Genomic DNA, 18,673 nt, shown 5'->3' with positions numbered 1-18,673 from the left:
TTGCTGCAAATGCCTCTCAGATGATGAATATTAGTAAGATTACGGCTGTTATTGAAATTAGGGAGCCAATAGAGGATAGGGTGTTTCATAGGGTGTAGGCGTCGGGGTAGTCTGAGTAACGTCGTGGTATGCCGGCTAGACCTAGGAAGTGTTGGGGGAAGAATGTTAGGTTTACGCCTGTGAATATAATTCCAAAGTGGGTTTTAGATCATGTGGGGTGGAGGGTGTATCCAGTAAATAGTGGGAATCGGTGGGTAAATCCAGCGAGGATGGCAAATACAGCTCCTCTTGAGAGGACGTAATGAAAGCGGGCGACTACATAGTATGTGTTGTGTAAGGCAATGTCTAATGAGGAGTTTGCTAGTACGATACCTGTTAGTCCTCCAATTGTGAAGAGGAAGATGAAGCCCAAGGCTCACAGTATCAGTGGATCTCATTTGATGGTGCCTCTGTGTAGTGTGGCTAGTCAGCTGAATACCTGAATGCCGGTTGGGATGGCGATGATTATAGTGGCGGAGATGAAGTATGCTCGGCTGTCTACGTCTATTCCGACAGTGAATATGTGGTGGGCTCATACGACAAAGCCCAGGAATCCAATCGATAGTATAGCTCAGACTATTCCTATGTAGCCGAATGGTTCTTTTTTGCCTGCGTAATAGGTTACGACATGCGAGATGATTCCAAAGCCGGGAAGGATTAAGATGTAAACTTCTGGGTGGCCAAAGAATCAGAACAGGTGCAGCCAATAAAGGCTTCTGTCATCACTCAGGTTGGTGGGAGTGGGTGTCTTATGTCCCTCCTTTTCATCCCTCCAAAAAGTAGGTGAAGTGAAGCTTTCCCTGGAGTATGAAATCCCTTAGTGTGTCAGAGTAACTGCCTCTTTGCTGTTATTTGCCCTGAGGCACAAGGAAGACCGCAGCTGAATGCTAGGACTGCTCCGGAGGGGGAGGGATGTGTTGAAAAACTGCCCAGAAGAAGCTCTGCATCCCTGTTCCACAGATAGCTGGAACAGGCCTGAAGGGAGGATTGCAGAATTCAAGGAGCGAGTGCTAATGCATTGAAGTGTTCCCCCTCCTCTCCGCGCCCCGCCCCCCCCCCCCCCCCCCCCCCAAACAGCATGTTCTTTAGGAGAGCACTCAGTTTGGGACACACTGCCTGCTGCCGTGCCCTCGTACTGCAGCTGGTGTCTCCACTGGAAAGGCTGATGGGTCGCCTAAATCTGGGAACTTAGTACACCAGTGAAGTCCTCCTGTATGGCAGTAAGAGAGGGAGACACTGATAATCAAAAGCACACTGGCACCTTGCTGTGCCCTGCTTTTGTCTGTCCCGTGGCTGAGCAGGTGTTCCATGTGCCACTGGAGGAGAGGAAATACAAGGACATGAATCAGTTTGGAGAAGGCGAGCAGGCCAAGATCTGCCTTGACATCATGCAGAAGACAGGGGCTCACCTGGAGCTGTCTCTCGCAAAGGACCAGGGCCTTTCGATCGTGGTCTCTGGCAAGCCGGAAGCAGTCACGAAGGCTCGGAAGCAGATTGTCGCTCGACTGCAGACTCAGGTGAGGGCATCTAACTGTTTCTGCCTTCGTCTTTGCTCTTCCCCAAGACTCGCAAATGCTTTGAGACCCTTGGGCCCGTGTGCTTGTAAGACAAAGAGGTATGCTGTTACGTGACTAATTCAGCTTCGCCATACGTTTTCAAAGCACCCAATTGGCAATTTGGAATGGGAATGAGGCTTCAAATAGGGTTCCAAGTTAATTACAGGCCGCGGTGTTGCATGAAGCGTGGAGTCTGCCATCTCTGGAACATCTGAGTTGCAACCAGTGACTTTGTGCTGAGGTGCTGGTGCAGGAGCCTCACACACAAAGCTAGTAGTGTGTGAGAACGGGACGGTGCTTTTCCTGAGGTCCTTCAGAGGAGAATGTGGAAGGCTGGGAGAAAGAAAAGTAGAGAAAAGGAAGTCCTGCCAAAAGCTTCGGGTCAGGGTTCTGCCTTGTGTAACTCAAGGCACACTGGTAAGGAGCCACAACCCTGTTGTTTCGGTTGCTTCAGTCCTCTAGGTTTTGATCTCTTCCCTTATGGTTCTTGAGCTCATAGTCAAGGTGGTAGCTCTTGTTAGGATGTATCGCAGCCAGGTGTTGCAGTGTGTTTTAAAGTATAATGCCAAAGGTAGGTAATGCGATGTTAATACCATGTCTGCTTAGTGCTGTTCAGCCCCTGTGTCATACCCTGCCAGAGGAAAGAGAAAGGAACGAAACCCTACATCCACAAAGTGCATCTGAAAAAACAGTTCAGGTTGTGCCGCCACAGATCCACGAGCCACTGTTCTCAAATATACCTCCTACTGCCCTGGCCCCAGGTCTGGAAGGTGTGTCTGTATTCCAGCTTCTCTTAGGCTTGGCTGGCTTCAGGACAGGAACACAGAGCTGAAAAGTCACACCGAGTGATCTTTTCTTCACCTTTTATTTTTCCATTATAGCTTGAATGTTCATTGTCTGATTGCTGTTAGTGGTTACCTAATCAGAGGGATCAGGAGCACGATAGCAGTCATCAGCTACCAGACCTGCAAAAACTCAGTGAGAAGGGAAGAAGTCGGGAAGCCCTTGTATAGAGCAGCCCTTTAATGGTAGATTGAGAAGGACCCCTTTTGCATGCGGGGCCTTCTAGAAGCAGTCCCAGGAGCTGCATGTGCTACACTTGAAGACGCCTTAGCACTTAAGTAGCGGTAAGCATGTGCTAGCTGCCTGCCTCCTGCAGTAGGTTTCTGGTGTTGAATTTCTCTTTCCTAGGAGTCATACTGTATGTCTTGTTCTCTGTAGCCTTGGCAGCAGATGTCAGAGTTCAGATAAACTCCAGCTGTGCGCTGCCATCTCAGTTGTTGTCTGGTGTCTTACACTGGAGGAGAGGCACCTCCTCGTCTGTGTCGGAAGGCCTTTGCTAATTCAGGGTACTGCTCCTGTGCAAACAGAAGGGTTTTGAGGGAAAGGTGGGGTTTATACTCCTGGCATGGAGGCACTGTAGATCAACTGGTACAGTGTCAGCCCTCGGACAGAATGTGCTGGGAAGGCGTTGTGTTTGCTCTGAGGAGCAGTACCGCTGAGCAGCGTCTACCTTGCTTTCCCTGGCTCTGTTCCTGTGGATCTGCCAGTGCAGGCAAGGCTTTTCACAGACGCTTGGTTCTTCTGCCGCAGGCTTCAGCAACAGTTGCCATCCCCAAGGAGCACCACCGTTTTGTCATTGGAAAGAAGGGTGAGAAGCTGCAGGACCTGAAGCTCAAAACTGCAACCAAAATGCAGGTCCCCCGCCCAGATGACCCCAGCAACCAGATCAAGATCAGCGGCACTAAAGAAGGGATTGAGAAGGCCCGGCACGAGATCCTGCTTATCTCCGCTGAGCAGGTACCTCAGTATGATCTCTCTCATGGCATTAGCTGGCCAGCCATTGTGCTTCCCCACGGTATAGTCGGAGTTTGCAGCCACTGTGGCTACAGTCAGTGGCTAACGTTAGCCTGAACAGAGTGGTATACTGTGCCACTCGCCGGCTGTATGAGCACCGCTGCCAGGTCCTGAAACTTCTTGTGCTGCGTTTTGTCCATCTCTGAGGCCAAAACAAGCATTTGATAGTTGAAGCAACGCGTCTTAGGTGCCAGCTGAGATAAGGCAGGAGATCACAGGGGTGAATATCGTAAACAAGGAGCAGCAGCAGCAACCATATTTGTAGATGGAAAGAGGTGGAGATCTACAAGCCCGCAAACTGAGAAGGTTGCTTGGGCCAGAGTGTCAGGCAGGAAACCCCTGGGAACTTAGCTGTGCCTGGCAGAGACTGTAATACAGAGGGCAGTTCCCACCAAGGTCTGTTGTGGGCTCTTCCAGGATAAGCGTGCCGTGGAGCGGCTGGATGTGGAGCAAGTGTACCACCCTTTCATTGCCGGCCCTTACAACAAGCTGGGGAGGGAGCTCATGCAGGACACAGGGACGCGCATCGACATTCCTCCACCCAGTGTCAACAAGACCGAGATAGTCTTCAGCGGAGAAAAGGAGCAACTAGCCCAGGCTGTGGCTCGCGTTAAGAAGATCTATGAGGAGAAGGTACGGATGGTCCATAAAGCTTCCCACCTTCCCCTAGCACCTGAACCTAGGCACTCTTCCCTTCTTGTTCTACTTTTGTGCACCCCTCTGTTGCACCTGGCTCAGCAGCCCTTGCAGTACATGACCCCGAATCCTACCGTTTCCTCACTCGGCAGAGTGGGAGCTGGGCTGATACTATCAGGGAGGTGACAGATTTCTCGCTTTTCTGTATCGTGGGACTTAGCAGGCCACCAAGAGCTCTTGTTCACACCGGTGCTACTAAGGAAGGAAAGAAGCGTGAAGTCTACAGTGGTGGCCAGCTGACAGTATCAAAGTTGCTACCTAAGTAGAAGTTGCTGAAGAGTGAATGTCACTCCAGTTTATTTCCCACAGCCAACGCTGCTGTGAATATCCTTGTTGTGGGTTGCTGGGCTGTTTTTCGTCGTGGTTAGGTCTGTATTTGTACCAGTCCGGATTTCAACAATCGGCTTATAGCCTGCACAGTGTTGCATCACAGCACTGCCTGGGAGACGGCTGGGAGTTGAACCCTGTTGTCCAACGGGGGGACGGGGATGACGACAACGACATGCCTGTGTGCGTGTGTGGTCTCTTGCATGCCGTGTCCCAGGGAGCTTGACCCAGCATGCTAGTTTTGTACTTGCCCTGTGAATTTTTGAGCACAAGGCTTTCTGTAGGCAGGGGTCCAAGGGGTGCTAGGGTGCTGCCGAGCCACTGTGCTCAGCTTGGCTTTGCTCTTTGCTGGGTGCAGAGTTTGACTGCATCTTGTGCCTCTTCCTGTCGCTCTTGTCCTTCCCCGCCCCCTTGTGATTGATGCCTCAGTGTCTCTGCCCCTACAGAAAAAGAAGACTACTACTCTTGCAGTGGAGGTGAAGAAGTCCCAGCACAAGTATGTCATCGGCCCCAAGGGGAATTCCCTGCAGGAGATCTTGGAGAAGACTGGAGTCTCTGTCGAGATCCCAGCCACTGACAGGAGCTCGGGGACGCTGATACTGCGAGGCGAGCCTCTGAAAAACTTGGGCAAGCATTGACTGAAGTCTATGCAAAGGTACTGACAAGATGGGCTAGGCCTCCTTTGAAGGTCCCATGAAGATCCATTTGTGAGCACTGACAGGTGTAGCGGGGGTGCTCTCTCTTGGGCCATTAGAGGTGCAGCTTAGAAGTCAATACCGGAGGTGCAGCGTGGGAATTGAAACTGAATTGTTGTGAAGGCCTCTTCCAGTTTGTCCATCAAACAGCTTCTCTGTTTTTCTGTCTCTCAGGCCAACAGTTTTACCGTCTCCTCGGTCTCTGCCCCCTCTTGGCTTCATCGTTTCATTATTGGAAAGAAAGGACAGAACCTGGCCAAAATAACTCAGCAGATGCCAAAGGTATGGGTGAGCTGGTTAGCTTAGCACCCCCGGCGTAGAAAAAGGTTTAGTCCAGATCACTCGTCACGAAAGAGAGAGGTGTATTCTAGCGTGGGTAAAACCAGGGGGAAATGACACAGATCTTTGCTGTTCAAGGGAACCCTCTCTTTTACTGCTGCAAACACTGCTCCTCCTATGTTATTGTCATGGGTTGAGCCCTTCCAAGGAAGCTTTATGTGGTGCTGTTTTGAGAACTGATGTAGTAGGATACCTGGAAATGGCGAGTGCAGCAAGGCTTCTCCCTGGGGAGTTAGACGGTATCTAGATAAAGGCTAGATGAGTAAACTTCTCCAAAGCCCTTGCAGAAACCGGGACGGCACCAGAGCCTTGGGCTCTAGGCACTGCCATATGGCCGAAATTGTTAAGTTTCTGACTTGTAAAATTGTGGGGATTTGGTCTGGGCTTTTTGGGAAGGAGCACATCTCTCAGTGGCAGGGATCGATGGTGTAGGCCTGACCAAAAGCATTGGCCTGGCTTGGATCTTGGCAAATTCTGAAGAGATTCATTGTCCTTCACCTCAAGGTTCACATCAAATTCACTGGAGGAGAGGATAACATCACTTTGGAAGGACCTACAGAAGATGTGCATGTGGCTCAGGAACAGATTGAAGCCATGCTCAAGGAACTGGTGAGCTGGAGTTACTAGTTCCAGTAAGAAACTGGGGGAAGAAGGGGCAACAGAGCAGAGGTGATGAGGTGTTTGTCACATCCATAGGATGTCTTGGCATGCTTAATCGAACTTGCAGGAGACAAATTGTGTGGCAGGTGGATGACACCCCTTGGTTATGAAAGTCATCCATAGCATCCTTGAAAAGTCAGCATTAATTTTTTTGGTGCGGAGAAGGAAGGATTCTCTTTGTTATAGCTGGAGAGGCATAGAAGTCAGTCTTTTCAATGTTTCATGAGCACAATGCTCTCTTCTCAAAGCAGAGGAATGCTTGTGCTCTGCTGAAGAGCAGAAGTGCTTGTAGCTGACCGCTGGTGAGTCAGTGCCAATACTGGCAGTAGGCAGTTACTTAGGGCACGAGACAGAAGCGGTGGCCTGTCCTACCTGGCCCTATATATTCTAATATAAAATAATGTACATACATACATATATAGATAGATATAAAAAATATAATTCTTTTTAGATCCACGGGACGGATTACGCAATAATCAAGGCTGACCACCAATTCCACCGACACCTCATTGGCAAGAAAGCAGCTAAACGGTAAGTGGAGTGCCTTTCTAGTCCTTCCCATGCTCACACTCTTCGTGTTTAGTAGATGGTATCAGGGGCTCTGTAGCTCACCCAGTGTGCTGTCTCCATCACATTTCCTCTGCTTTTCTGGAGTGGTGGTGGTACAAGGAGAGAAATGGGCCGTCAGGCCTTGCGATGGCTTTAACGGGTGAAAGTACCTTGGGAGCCTGAACATTAGTGGAATTACTTTGATGTGTCCTGGAGGATTTTTTTTTTTTTTTTTTTTTTTTCCACACGTTGCTCTGTGCGAATGACATTTTAGCAGCCAGTTGTGGGTGGTGGAAATGTGCTTGGTGAGCTTCTCCCTGTAGAGGAATGAAGGCGGTGGGTTGATTAGCATTGATAACACGCAGCTGTGGCCTTGCCTCAGAGGCAGTGGGTTGATTGACATGGACGATGTGCAGGTGTAGCTGGTTCCCGCTAAGGGGTTAAATAGCCCTGTGGCTTGTGGGAGAGGGTGTCAGCTGGAGGAGGAGCAGTGTGGTCTGGCCTCTGGAGGAAGGTGCTACAGCACCGGCAGTAGAATATGGCCAACGCTAAAGCCTTGTTGCGGTCTGCTAGTTTGATAGCACTGCAACGTGTCCCCAGCCAAGAGTTTGGGGTAGAAAGGAACGATTATCCTCTGCTCTAAATGTGATACTGTTTGGGGAATGTGAGAAACTATGGACTAGGGTATTGTTTATTAAGATTTATGTTAAGCTCAATGTAAAGGTCAGACAGTGTGAGAAACTATGGACTAGGGTATTGTTTATAAAGATTTATGTTAGGCCCAATGTAAAGGTCAGACAGCAAAAGATATAAACAGCCACAAGATACCGCTTGTGCAAGATAAGATAACCACCAGATGTCCAGGAACCGACAGAAACAGGACAAACTACCCCATATAAGGACATATGAGTGAGGGGTCAACTATGGGACAAAGGAGGAAGACTTCTTACTTCGGCCTCAACGACCACCAGAAGGCAGAAAACGACCCCCTAACAACAACTGAAGCATGCGCAGAGTACCTCCACTACCTCATGAACACGGGAGTAAAGATGTATAAAAAGGGACTGTTTGAACTGCTCAGGACGGCAGTTGGCGGAGCGCAGACTCCCCTGTCGTCCAGCGCTGGTTTTGCTCATATTCTACTTGCTATAATTAATAAAATTTTAATTGGATTATGATCCGTTGTGGTCTCAATTTATAACAATTTCTGGTGCCGTGACTCGGATAAGGAACGGTGGGCTTTGGTCCTCCGGGGAGGCGCCCCGCGACCAACAGCTTACTCCAACCTTACCGACGAACCTAAATTCTAGAATAATGAGCAAAGGAGAAACCGGTAAAATCCCATAAAAATTCTGTGCACAGGAGTCCGGACGAAGACGCAGGACGCGTAAGTATATTGCGAATTTGTTCGCGGGTTTGCCGTTCGGGCGGGATTGGGTTTCCTGGGATATAACGAGTGAGAGGTTCGATATACTGAACCAAGCGAGTGCGGACTCTTAAGTACTGCGTTTCCCATCTCCCGCGAGGGACTGGGCCAGGAACAAGGGGAGCGAGTGAGTGTATGTTTGTGGATATTCCAGAAGATGGGGGCGAAGGGCAGCAAGCCTTCGACTCCCATGGGAAGGGTACCCACTGTACCTAAGAATACCCCTCTGGCATATATCTTAGACAATTGGAGATATTTCCTTGGAACCCTAGGGAAAGATAAGCAGAAGATGATAGAATATTGTACTAAGATATGGGGAGGGAAGAAGATTTCTAAAAATGTCTTTTGGCCAGTCTATGGGTCAGAAGAAGATTGGGTAAGACAGCAATTAAACCTCTGGGTTAATAATAAAAAACCCCTTAACCCGGAGGAGAGTCGATATGCGGAAGTGTGGCTAGAAAGACCGGGAGCTAGACTTTACCCACTGAATGAAATGAAAACTAAACAAAAGAAAAAGCAGGAAGAGTTGGACGAAACCCTTCTAACCCCCCCTCCTTACATTCCTCCTCCTGCTCCCGCAGAGGTCCCCAGAGCGCCCACTCCCCCACCAGAGTCGGAACAAGGGTCTCCCCCTCTTCCTAGACGCATAACTAGAAGTCAGAAAGGGGCAGCTCAAATGTACCCCCTAAGGGAAATACCCATGGGGGGACCTCAACCTGTGATCGGATATATTTCCGTACCCCTAAACTCGGCTGACCTACGAGATTTTAAAAGAACCGAGATGGGAAACTTAATTGAAGACCCACTCGGAGTGGCAGAAAGATTAAATCCATTTTTGGGACCAAACCTTTATACTTGGGATGAGATGCAATCTATCCTTGGTCAATTATTTACTACCGAGGAAAGAGATATGATTAGACGAGCAGGAATGAGACTGTGGGATGCTCAGCATGCCCAGGGACCCCAAGCAGATATTAAATGGCCACTCCAAAGACCTAATTGGGATAATCAGGATCCAGTGCATAGAACTCATATGCAGGACCTGAGAACTATAGTAATCCAGGGGATTAGGGAAGCAGTACCCCGTGGCCAGAATATCAATAAAGCATTTAATGAAATGCAAAAGAAAGATGAAAGCCCTACTGAGTGGCTGGAACGACTGAGGAAAGCCCTTCAGCTGTACTCTGGGGTAAATCCAGACGACCCTTTAGGGCAAGCGCTCCTCAAAACTCAGTCTGTGGCAAAATCACGGGAAGATATCAGAAAGAAGATTGAAAAGTTAGAAGACTGGCAGAATAGAGGGTTGGATGAATTATTGAGGGAAGCTCAGAAAGTCTACGTAAGGCGGGAAGAAGAGAGCAGCAAGCGACAAGTAAAAATGATGGTAGCAGCAGTCAGAGAGGATCGCAAAGGGCAAACTGGTGAACACAGATCTGCTGGAACGAAACAAGGGAACGTAGTAGTAAAGAAGGAACAGAGATGTTGTTTTTACTGTGGAAAAAGGGGACATATAAAACAGAATTGCAGAGAAAGGATCAGGGATGAGGAAATATTGAAAACGGAATAGGAGAGTCAGGGGCTCTATATCTTAGGGGACCGGAGTCATCATGAGCCCTTGATAAAATTAAAAATAGGTCCCCATAAACAAGAGTTCACCTTTTTAGTAGACACTGGGGCTGAGAAATCAACTATTAAGCAAATACCTGAGGGATGTAAAGTTTCCCCTGAAAAAGTACAAGTAATTGGGGCAAAAGGAGAACCCTTTAAAGTAAGCAAAATCAAAAATGTGGTATTCGAAACTGAAAATAAATTTGGAATGGGTGAACTCTTGCTCGTCCCTGAAGCAGAATTTAATCTGTTAGGACGAGATTTAATTGTTGAATTGCAATTAGAAATTAAAGTGAAAAATCAAGAGCTAACAGTGTCTGCTTATCCTTTGACCGTGGATGATCAAAAACAAATTAACCCTGATGTCTGGTACTCTCCAGACACAATTAGTAGACTGGAAATCCCACCGATTAAAATTCAAATTTCCGAACCCCACATACCTGTGAGGGTAAGGCAATATCCCATATCCCTAGAAGGACGGAGGGGATTAAAACCAGAAATCAATCGATTGTTAGCACAAGGAATCTTAGAGCCTTGTATGTCACCCTTTAACACCCCCATTCTGCCTGTGAAGAAACCAAATGGGAAATATCAGCTCGTACATGATCTAAGGGAAATAAACAAAAGAACTATCGCCCGGTTCCCTGTAGTAGCAAATCCATACACACTGCTAAGCAAGCTAGGACCCCATAACTCCTGGTATAGTGTGGCTGATTTAAAGGATGCCTTTTGGGCCTGTCCACTGGCAGAAGAATGCCGTGATTATTTTGCCTTTGAATGGGAAGACATAGAGACAGGCCGTAAACAGCAATTGAGATGGACCGTGCTTCCTCAAGGGTTCACTGAGTCCCCTAATCTGTTTGGACAGGCCCTGGAAGAGCTCTTAAAAGAATACCAGGTACAAACGGGAAACGTGCTGTTACAGTATGTAGATGATCTGCTCATAGCAGGAAATAATAAGGAGGATGTAAGAAAAGAAAGCATTCGGCTCCTAAACTTTCTTGCACAAAAGGGACTACGGGTATCACAAGAAAAGTTACAATTTGTGGAGGAAAAAGTGAAATATTTGGGGCGTTATTTGTTTAACGGCAAGAAGATATTGGATCCAGAGCGCATTAAAGGAATTCTGGAATTACCTATGCCTGTCACTAAGAGGCAAATTCGGCAGGCATTAGGGCTATTTGGGTATTGTAGGCAATGGATAGAGAACTACAGCTTTAAAGTTAAATTCTTATATGAACAACTGTCTAAAGACAAAATGCCCAAGTGGACCCCTCAGGATCAAGAGCAGTTTGCCAGTCTCAAAAGGGAGCTAAGCCAAGCACCGGTTTTAAGCCTACCAGATTTAAAGCGGCCATTCCATTTATTTGTTAACATATATGAAGGAACGGCATTCGGAGTATTAACTCAGGAATGGGCCGGACAAAAGAAACCGGTGGCATACTTATCAAAGCTGTTGGACCCTGTGAGCAGGGGTTGGCCGAGTTGTTTACAAATCATTGTTGCTGCTGCCTTATTACTTGAGGAAACGAATCGCATTACCTTTAATGGAGAAGTTGTCTTATATGCGCCTCATAATATCAGGGGAGTGTTACAACAAAAAGCAGAAAAATGGCTTACAGATAGCCGATTATTAAAGTATGAGGGAATACTTATAGAATCCCCTAAACTATCTTTGAAAACTATTGGAGCAGTTAACCCCGCTGAATTTTTGTACCCAGGAGAAGGTAATGAACTATTGCACAATTGTTTTCAAGCAATTGAACAGCAGACACGCATTAGGCCAGACTTAGAAGAAGAAGAACTACAATGCGGAGAAGTATTATTTACAGATGGGTCATCACGAATAGTGGAAGGTAAACGATTGTCCGGATATGCCATCGTTAAGTTGGAAAAAAGAGAATTTAAGACAATAGAATCAGGCCCCCTGAGTGCCAGCTGGTCGGCTCAAGCCTGTGAGCTGTATGCATTGTGGAAAGCATTAGTGTCACTGAAGGGAAAGGATGGAACTATATATACAGACTCACGCTATGCGTTCGGAGTAGTGCACACTTTGGGGAAAATATGGGAAGACAGAGGATTCGTTAACTCACAGGGAAAAGAACTGATACACCCGGAATTAATTCGGCGAGTTCTGGGGGCATTAAAAATGCCGAATAAAATAGCAGCTGTACATATAAAGGGACACCAGCGAGGTACAAGTTACCAAGTTAGGGGAAATAATGCAGCTGATACAGAAGCAAAACGAGTGGCAGGCAATTATAGTACGATTTTAACTATACAACAAATACCTGTTAGTAAAAATTTGAGTTTTGAGTCTGCAGAAAAGGAAAAACTAGAACAAATGGGAGCTAAGGAACAGGATGGTAAGTACATATTGCCAGATGGGAGAGAAGTTTTGCCGAAGGGCATAGCACTTGAAATATTTTCAAAAATACATAGTAAAACACACTGGGGAACCCAGGCGTTAGTTGATCATTTCAATCAACAGTTTGCCTGTATAGGCGTATATAACATAGCAAAGACAGTCACGGCAGCCTGCGAGACCTGTCAAAAGGTTAATCGAAACAACATGAGACAAAAGCCTCTTGGAGGACGTTCCCCAGCATACAGACCTTTCTCACACATACAAGTGGATTTTACTGAACTACCCAGGGTAGGGCGTTAGAAATATTTATTAGTAATGGTGGATCATTTAACACATTATGTTGAGGCTTTTCCTACCTCCAAGGCAACTGCTAACCAAGTTACTAAAGTGTTACTTGAACACATTATACCTCGATATGGAGTACCTGAAGTAATCGACTCGGACAGAGGAACACACTTTGTGTCAAAAATTGTTAGAGATCTAACAGAAAGCTTGGGTATTAAGTGGGAATACCATACGCCATGGCATCCACAAAGTTCGGGAAAAGTTGAAAGGATGAATGGAGAAATCAAAACTATTTTGACTAAATTAATGATAGAAACCAAATTATCATGGATTAAGTGCCTACCCATGGTGCTATTAATTCTCAGAACCAGACCCCGAGCAGATGTAGGAATATCAGCGTTTGAAATGGTGTCTGGAATGTCCTATAGAATTGAAAGTCCACAAACAAATGTTTTAATTCGAGACCGTGTGATTAATGAATACGTTTCACGATTAGCAGAACATCGTAACAAGCTTTGGGAACATGGACTGATTGTACAACGACCACCGTTGGACTTAAAAATTCATACTCTTAAACCTGGGGACCGGGTATTGGTTAAAACGTGGAAAGAAGAAACCCTAAAACCCAATTGGGAGGGACCTTATCTTGTTCTGCTTACAACAGAAACGGCTGTCCGGACTGCTGAGCGTGGATGGACTCATGCTAGTCGCATTAAAGGCCCAGTGACGAGACCCCACTGGAAAGTAATCAGTACTCCAGGTGACACCAAGATAACCCTGAAAAGATAACGTAATGATAGAGACTTTATTTGATTATTTTGCCGCATTACCTTTTGGTATAAAGTGTGTATTGTTGTTTATATTTGCTATAATTGTTTCTTTTTTTATCTATTATATATGGAAGCGTACAAAGTGTGTTGAAGGAAATTGCTAAACTTATGCAACCACACAATATCAAGTATAAGAAGATATGCTGATGCAAATAATGTATGCACTCTAGATATATGAATTAGATGTAATAATTTGAACTGCAATTGTTATCCATTTGCTTGTTTCAGGTGTAAGGTATGCCAGAATAAATGGTGGACACACTGTGAATATGGATACCCTCCAATAGGAGTTTGCACACAGTGTTGGAAAATTCAAAGAACTCTTACGGAGTGGAAATTAAAACAATTAGAGTCTAAACAAGAAATTATTCGAGAATCCCATGAGTGGTGGGAAATTTTTGCCAAAGGAATAAACCCTCAATATTATTGTTACCACTCCACCGAACCAGTCCCCTTTGTAGCTGAAATCTTGGCTATAAAGTGCAGGAGGGAAGTACTAACCGTGTCTTGCTTGGCCCCATTAATTAAAGCTGCGAAGTAGGAAGCCTATGTAAACAGGCAAAAAGCCCGGAACAGCTATTCTCCTGAAGAATTCCCTTGCTGCCGAGAAGATGGTACACCCCGTGGCTCGAAGCAACCGAGTCGACGGGCGAGGCAGAGGAGAAACAAACCGTGGAGAAAAGAGCCAGAAAAATGGGATGCAAAAGCAGCCATGGCCGAACTTCCCCAGGACTGGTAAGAATATACTTAAATTAACAAAATTAACAAACACCCTTTTTCCTGGTATACCATTAATTGTGCTATTGATAATAACCCAAGCAAAAGGGGGAAACCCACATGAACCATTTAAGTGGGAACTAATATCTTGGGAAGGAACGAAAACAATAGCCACTTTTAGCAACGCAGGGCCACCTGAATTTGTAGTGAAACTTTGTAATTTAGTACCAATACCTTGTGAAAAAGGACCTCCATTTTATTTATGCCCGGCCTCTGGACAGCCTTACTGTAATTATCCCGGACACTATTATTGTGGTTATTGGGGATGTGAGACAATAGCCTCGGGCTGGACAGTAAAGGCTCCTGATAAATATATAAAAGCAACCTGGACTCCTAACGGATGTGTACCTGAACAAACGGGTGTAGATCTTACAGGTCTGCGCGACGTGGATTATGTAGCTCCACGTAACAAAAAAGTCTGTACCCACATCAAATTTCAAGTATTGCATCCCCTAGAAGACGAACATGTTAGTAGGACGAACATGGGGAATACGTGTCTATGCAGGAATTCCTAAAGATTGGGGAGGGCACTTTCTCATAAGAAAAATTAAAATACCATATGATTCACTCCCTGTTGGGCCGAATAAAGTATTGAATTCACCCACTTTCCCTAAGAAAAAGATTGTCCCCACAAGTGTTACAACCACTCGTCCAAACTCCCTATCAGTAACAGATAAAACAACTAATGACACGGTGACTGAGTTCTCTTTAGTTAGGGATTCAGGAGTGTCAGAGTCTAAAGACCCCTTATGGGATTTAATGCAAGCCTCTTATCATACCCTTAATGAAAGCAAACCAAATTTAACTAAGGAATGCTGGTTATGTTACAATGTTAGACCACCATATTTTGAGGCAATCGGAATACCAGATAGGATTCAATGGTCTAGTGGTTCAAACCCACAAGAATGCCCGTGGGATGACCAGAGGAACCATACGCAAGGAATTACTATTCAATTGGTAACAGGTCAAGGAAAATGTATAGGTACAGTGCCCGAACAATATCAGCCCTTGTGTAATCAAACAATCACTAAAGCTAACATAAAGAAACACAAGAATCAAAATGACAAATGGGCTATCCCGACACCAGGAGCTAAATGGGTTTGTTCAGACTTCGGAGTAACGCCTTGCCTATCCCTAAACGTGTTTAATCAATCTCAGTTTTGCGTACAGGTGATTATTGTTCCTCGTCTGATCTATCACACCTCTGAGGAGGTGTTACGCCACTTTGAAGGAGACCTGAATAGGCAAAAACGAGAGCCAATTACAGTGGTAACCCTAGCTACACTGCTGATAGCGGGCGGAGTTGGAGCAGGTACAGGCATAGCCTCCCTAGTAAAAGGTCAGGAATTACAAAGTTTGCAGATGGCTGTAGATGAGGATTTAACAAGAATAGAACAATCTATTAAAAATTTAGCCACTTCAGTGAAGTCTTTATCAGAAGTAGTGCTGCAAAATAGAAGAGGATTAGATCTATTGTTCTTAAAAGAAGGAGGGTTATGTGTAGCTCTCAAAGAGGAACGTTGTTCTTTTGCTGACCATACGGGAGTAGTCCTGGATGCCATGTCTGAACTCTGGAAAAGGTTGGAACAACGTAAAAAGAGTCTTGAGGCGGGCAGGTCATGGTATGAAAACTGGTTTAATATCTCACCTTGGCTAACCACTTTGTTGTCTGCTTTAGCAGGACCACTTATTATGTTGATTCTAGGACTGATATTTGGGCCTTGTATATTACGCTATATTTTACATTTTATTAAAGAACGGTTTGACATAGCTCAATTGCTTATTTTAACTACGAGGGCTGGGGCAAAGTATAAGAGTGTATCGATTAATGAGGATGAAGATTGTTGCGAATGCATTATGCCACGTGAGAACTATGCCTATTGTAATTGTGAGGTATTACCTTGTGAGTGTTATGATAAATGTTGGGATTGTGGAAAAAGGTTTGTTCGCAGTGCCGAGAATGAAAGTAGCGTCTAATAAACAATAATAGGATAAAAAGAAAAAGGGGGGATTGTGAGAAACTATGGACTAGGGTATTGTTTATTAAGATTTATGTTAAGCCCAATGTAAAGGTCAGACAGTGTGAGAAACTATGGACTAGGGTATTGTTTATAAAGATTTATGTTAGGCCCAATGTAAAGGACAGACAGCAAAAGATATAAACAGCCACAAGGTACCGCTTGTGCAAGATAAGATAACCACCAGATGTCCAGGAACCGACAGAAACAGGACAAACTACCCCATATAAGGACATATGAGTGAGGGGTCAACTATGGGACAAAGGAGGAAGACTTCTTACTTCGGCCTCAACGACCACCAGAAGGCAGAAAACGACCCCCTAACAACAACTGAAGCATGCGCAGAGTACCTCCACTACCTCATGAACACGGGAGTAAAGATGTATAAAAAGGGACTGTTTGAACTGCTCAGGACGGCAGTTGGCGGAGCGCAGACTCCCCTGTCGTCCAGCGCTGGTTTTGCTCATATTCTACTTGCTGTAATTAATAAAATTTTAATTGGATTATGATCCGTTGTGGTCTCAATTTATAACAGGGAAGAAACACGCCTCGCTCTGACAAGGGAACAATGGGCTCTGTAGATGCCACGGTATATTTACTTGGACAGGCTCTCGTGTGGCACAGGTCTGCTCTCGCTGAACTCCAGGGGGAAGAGGCAATTTCCCCTGGCTCAACCCTACCCCACTGAGCCCTTCCCAGAGGCGGCTTTACTTCTTCAACAGCCTCTGAGCAGTGATAATCAAGGTGCCTTGCTTCCAGGTCTTTGCCTAGCAGACGGCGTCACCACAGTCCTTGCCTCGAAGTGAACAGGATGAAGGATCTGTACAAGGTGTCTGTGCGCATTCCCCCGGACAACGAGAAGAGCAACCCGATCAGAATGGAAGGAGACCCACAGGGGGTCCCAGAGGCCAAGAAAGAGCTGCTGGAACTCGCTTCCCGTATGGTGAGTGGGTAGGACGTGATGTTTGGGAGACTGCAGGGTTTGGGCTCTCGTGTTCCCTTGTAACCTTCTGGTGCGAGTGTGTGCCCCTTGCCCACGGAGCACTTGGATCTCATGACAAGTGCAAGTTCCTCTTCACAAATGTCTTCCCCTGTTCCCTCGGGTAGCCCTTCTCTGTCAACGCAGAGTGAATTTGGTCTGGAGAAAAGAGGGACAGTGCTGGCAAGTAAACCGTCGGGCAGCAAACCGCTAAGTCAAAGTAGATGGCTCTCCGGCTGAACACTCAGTGTGCCCTCTGTTCCCATCAGGAAAATCAACACGCTGCGGACCTAATCGTTGAGCAGAAATTCCACCGGACGGTCATTGGGCAGAAGGCTGAGCGGATCTGGGAAATCCGGGAGCAATTCCCAGAGGTAAGGCTTTGTAGGAGAGGAGGAATCCAGAGGGGTTATTTCCTACATGGGTAGTAGGCCTGTCGTCACAGAAGTCGTAACTTTAGTGGCTCTGTAGCGCAAGTGTCTGAGAAGATAGTTCTTTTAGCCAGAGGCCGCTAACACGGTTCCCCTTTTCTGAATGGGAAAAGGGCATGTGTAGGATCCCCCCAACCTTTGCATGTGTCTGACACAAGGGTTCTTGCTTTTGCTTGAGCTAACTATAAATGACCGCTCCTGCAGGTTATCATCAACTTCCCAGACCCTGCACACAAGAGTGACATCGTCCAACTCCGAGGTCCCAAAAACGAGGGGGAGAAGTGCACCGAGTACATGCAAAAGAGGGTGGCAGACCTGGTAGAGGAGGTCTTCTGCCTGCACTTCCCTCCTACGTGCCTGGATAACCCTGGGGCAAAGCAGAGCTCTACTGGCTTGGGTAGAGCTAAAACACCTCAAGAGGAGGGAGCTGTCAACGCTGTTTTGGCTGAATGGAGGCCGGGGGTAGTACCTGTTATGGGAAGGCTATAGGGGAACGTCCTTGCCTTTGTTTAGTCTTACAAGTCCCTCGTATAGAGAACTTCCTTGGGTCTAAGCCTCTTTTCAAAAGCTCGTTTATCAGAGTTCCTGAAGTCGGGCCTCCCTTGCCACGACAGTGTAATCTTCATGTCTCCCTTCCTTTCTCCCTTAGGTTGAAAACAGCTTTTCTATTTCTGTCCCCATCTGCAAACAGTTCCACAAGAACATCGTAGGGAAAGGAGGTGCCAACATCAAGAAGGTGAGATATTGCTCCTAACTCAAGTGCTCGTGATGATCACTGCCTGCAGCAAAATCCCACTGGATGCTCTCTCCTGCCCATTGGTGGTGTCCAATATAGCCTGCGAGGGTTTTTCTTCTGACGTGGGACGCTTCTGAGATGATTTTTTTTTTTTTTCCTTTGTGGCAGATCCGTAAAGAAAGCAACACCAAAATTGATCTCCCAGCAAAGAACAGCAACTCGGAGACAATTGTTATCACAGGCAAGAGGGCAAACTGTGAGGCTGCTCGCCACAGGATAACATCACTTTGGAAGGACCTACAGAAGATGTGCATGTGGCTCAGGAACAGATTGAAGCCATGCTCAAGGAACTGGTGAGCTGGAGTTACTAGTTCCAGTAAGAAACTGGGGGAAGAAGGGGCAACAGAGCAGAGGTGATGAGGTGTTTGTCACATCCATAGGATGTCTTGGCATGCTTAATCGAACTTGCAGGAGACAAATTGTGTGGCCAGGTGGAT

The 18,673-nt window shown here is 46.4% G+C and overlaps 1 protein-coding gene across 1 annotated transcript; it reads left to right on the top strand.

The window, feature by feature from the left end:
- Positions 1-341: 341 nt before the first annotated feature.
- Positions 342-18,471, top strand: LOC129782994 (vigilin-like). The gene is given in 16 exon segments (XM_055792583.1): positions 342-420; positions 732-769; positions 1,341-1,556; positions 3,189-3,395; positions 3,870-4,085; positions 4,922-5,089; positions 5,092-5,130; positions 5,345-5,452; positions 6,014-6,118; positions 6,621-6,700; positions 16,820-16,973; positions 17,279-17,383; positions 17,645-17,758; positions 18,090-18,176; positions 18,345-18,388; positions 18,390-18,471. Coding segments are annotated over 16 exon segments (1,827 nt in total). The 3' UTR covers positions 18,457-18,471.
- Positions 18,472-18,673: the final 202 nt, after the last annotated feature.

The sequence above is a fragment of the Falco peregrinus genome, chromosome 21, assembly GCF_023634155.1.
Source record: "Falco peregrinus isolate bFalPer1 chromosome 21, bFalPer1.pri, whole genome shotgun sequence".
In the NCBI taxonomy this organism is placed as follows: domain Eukaryota; kingdom Metazoa; phylum Chordata; class Aves; order Falconiformes; family Falconidae; genus Falco; species Falco peregrinus.
The sequence above is the reverse complement of the archived record's forward strand: the minus strand, read 5'-3'. Positions and strand labels throughout refer to the sequence as shown.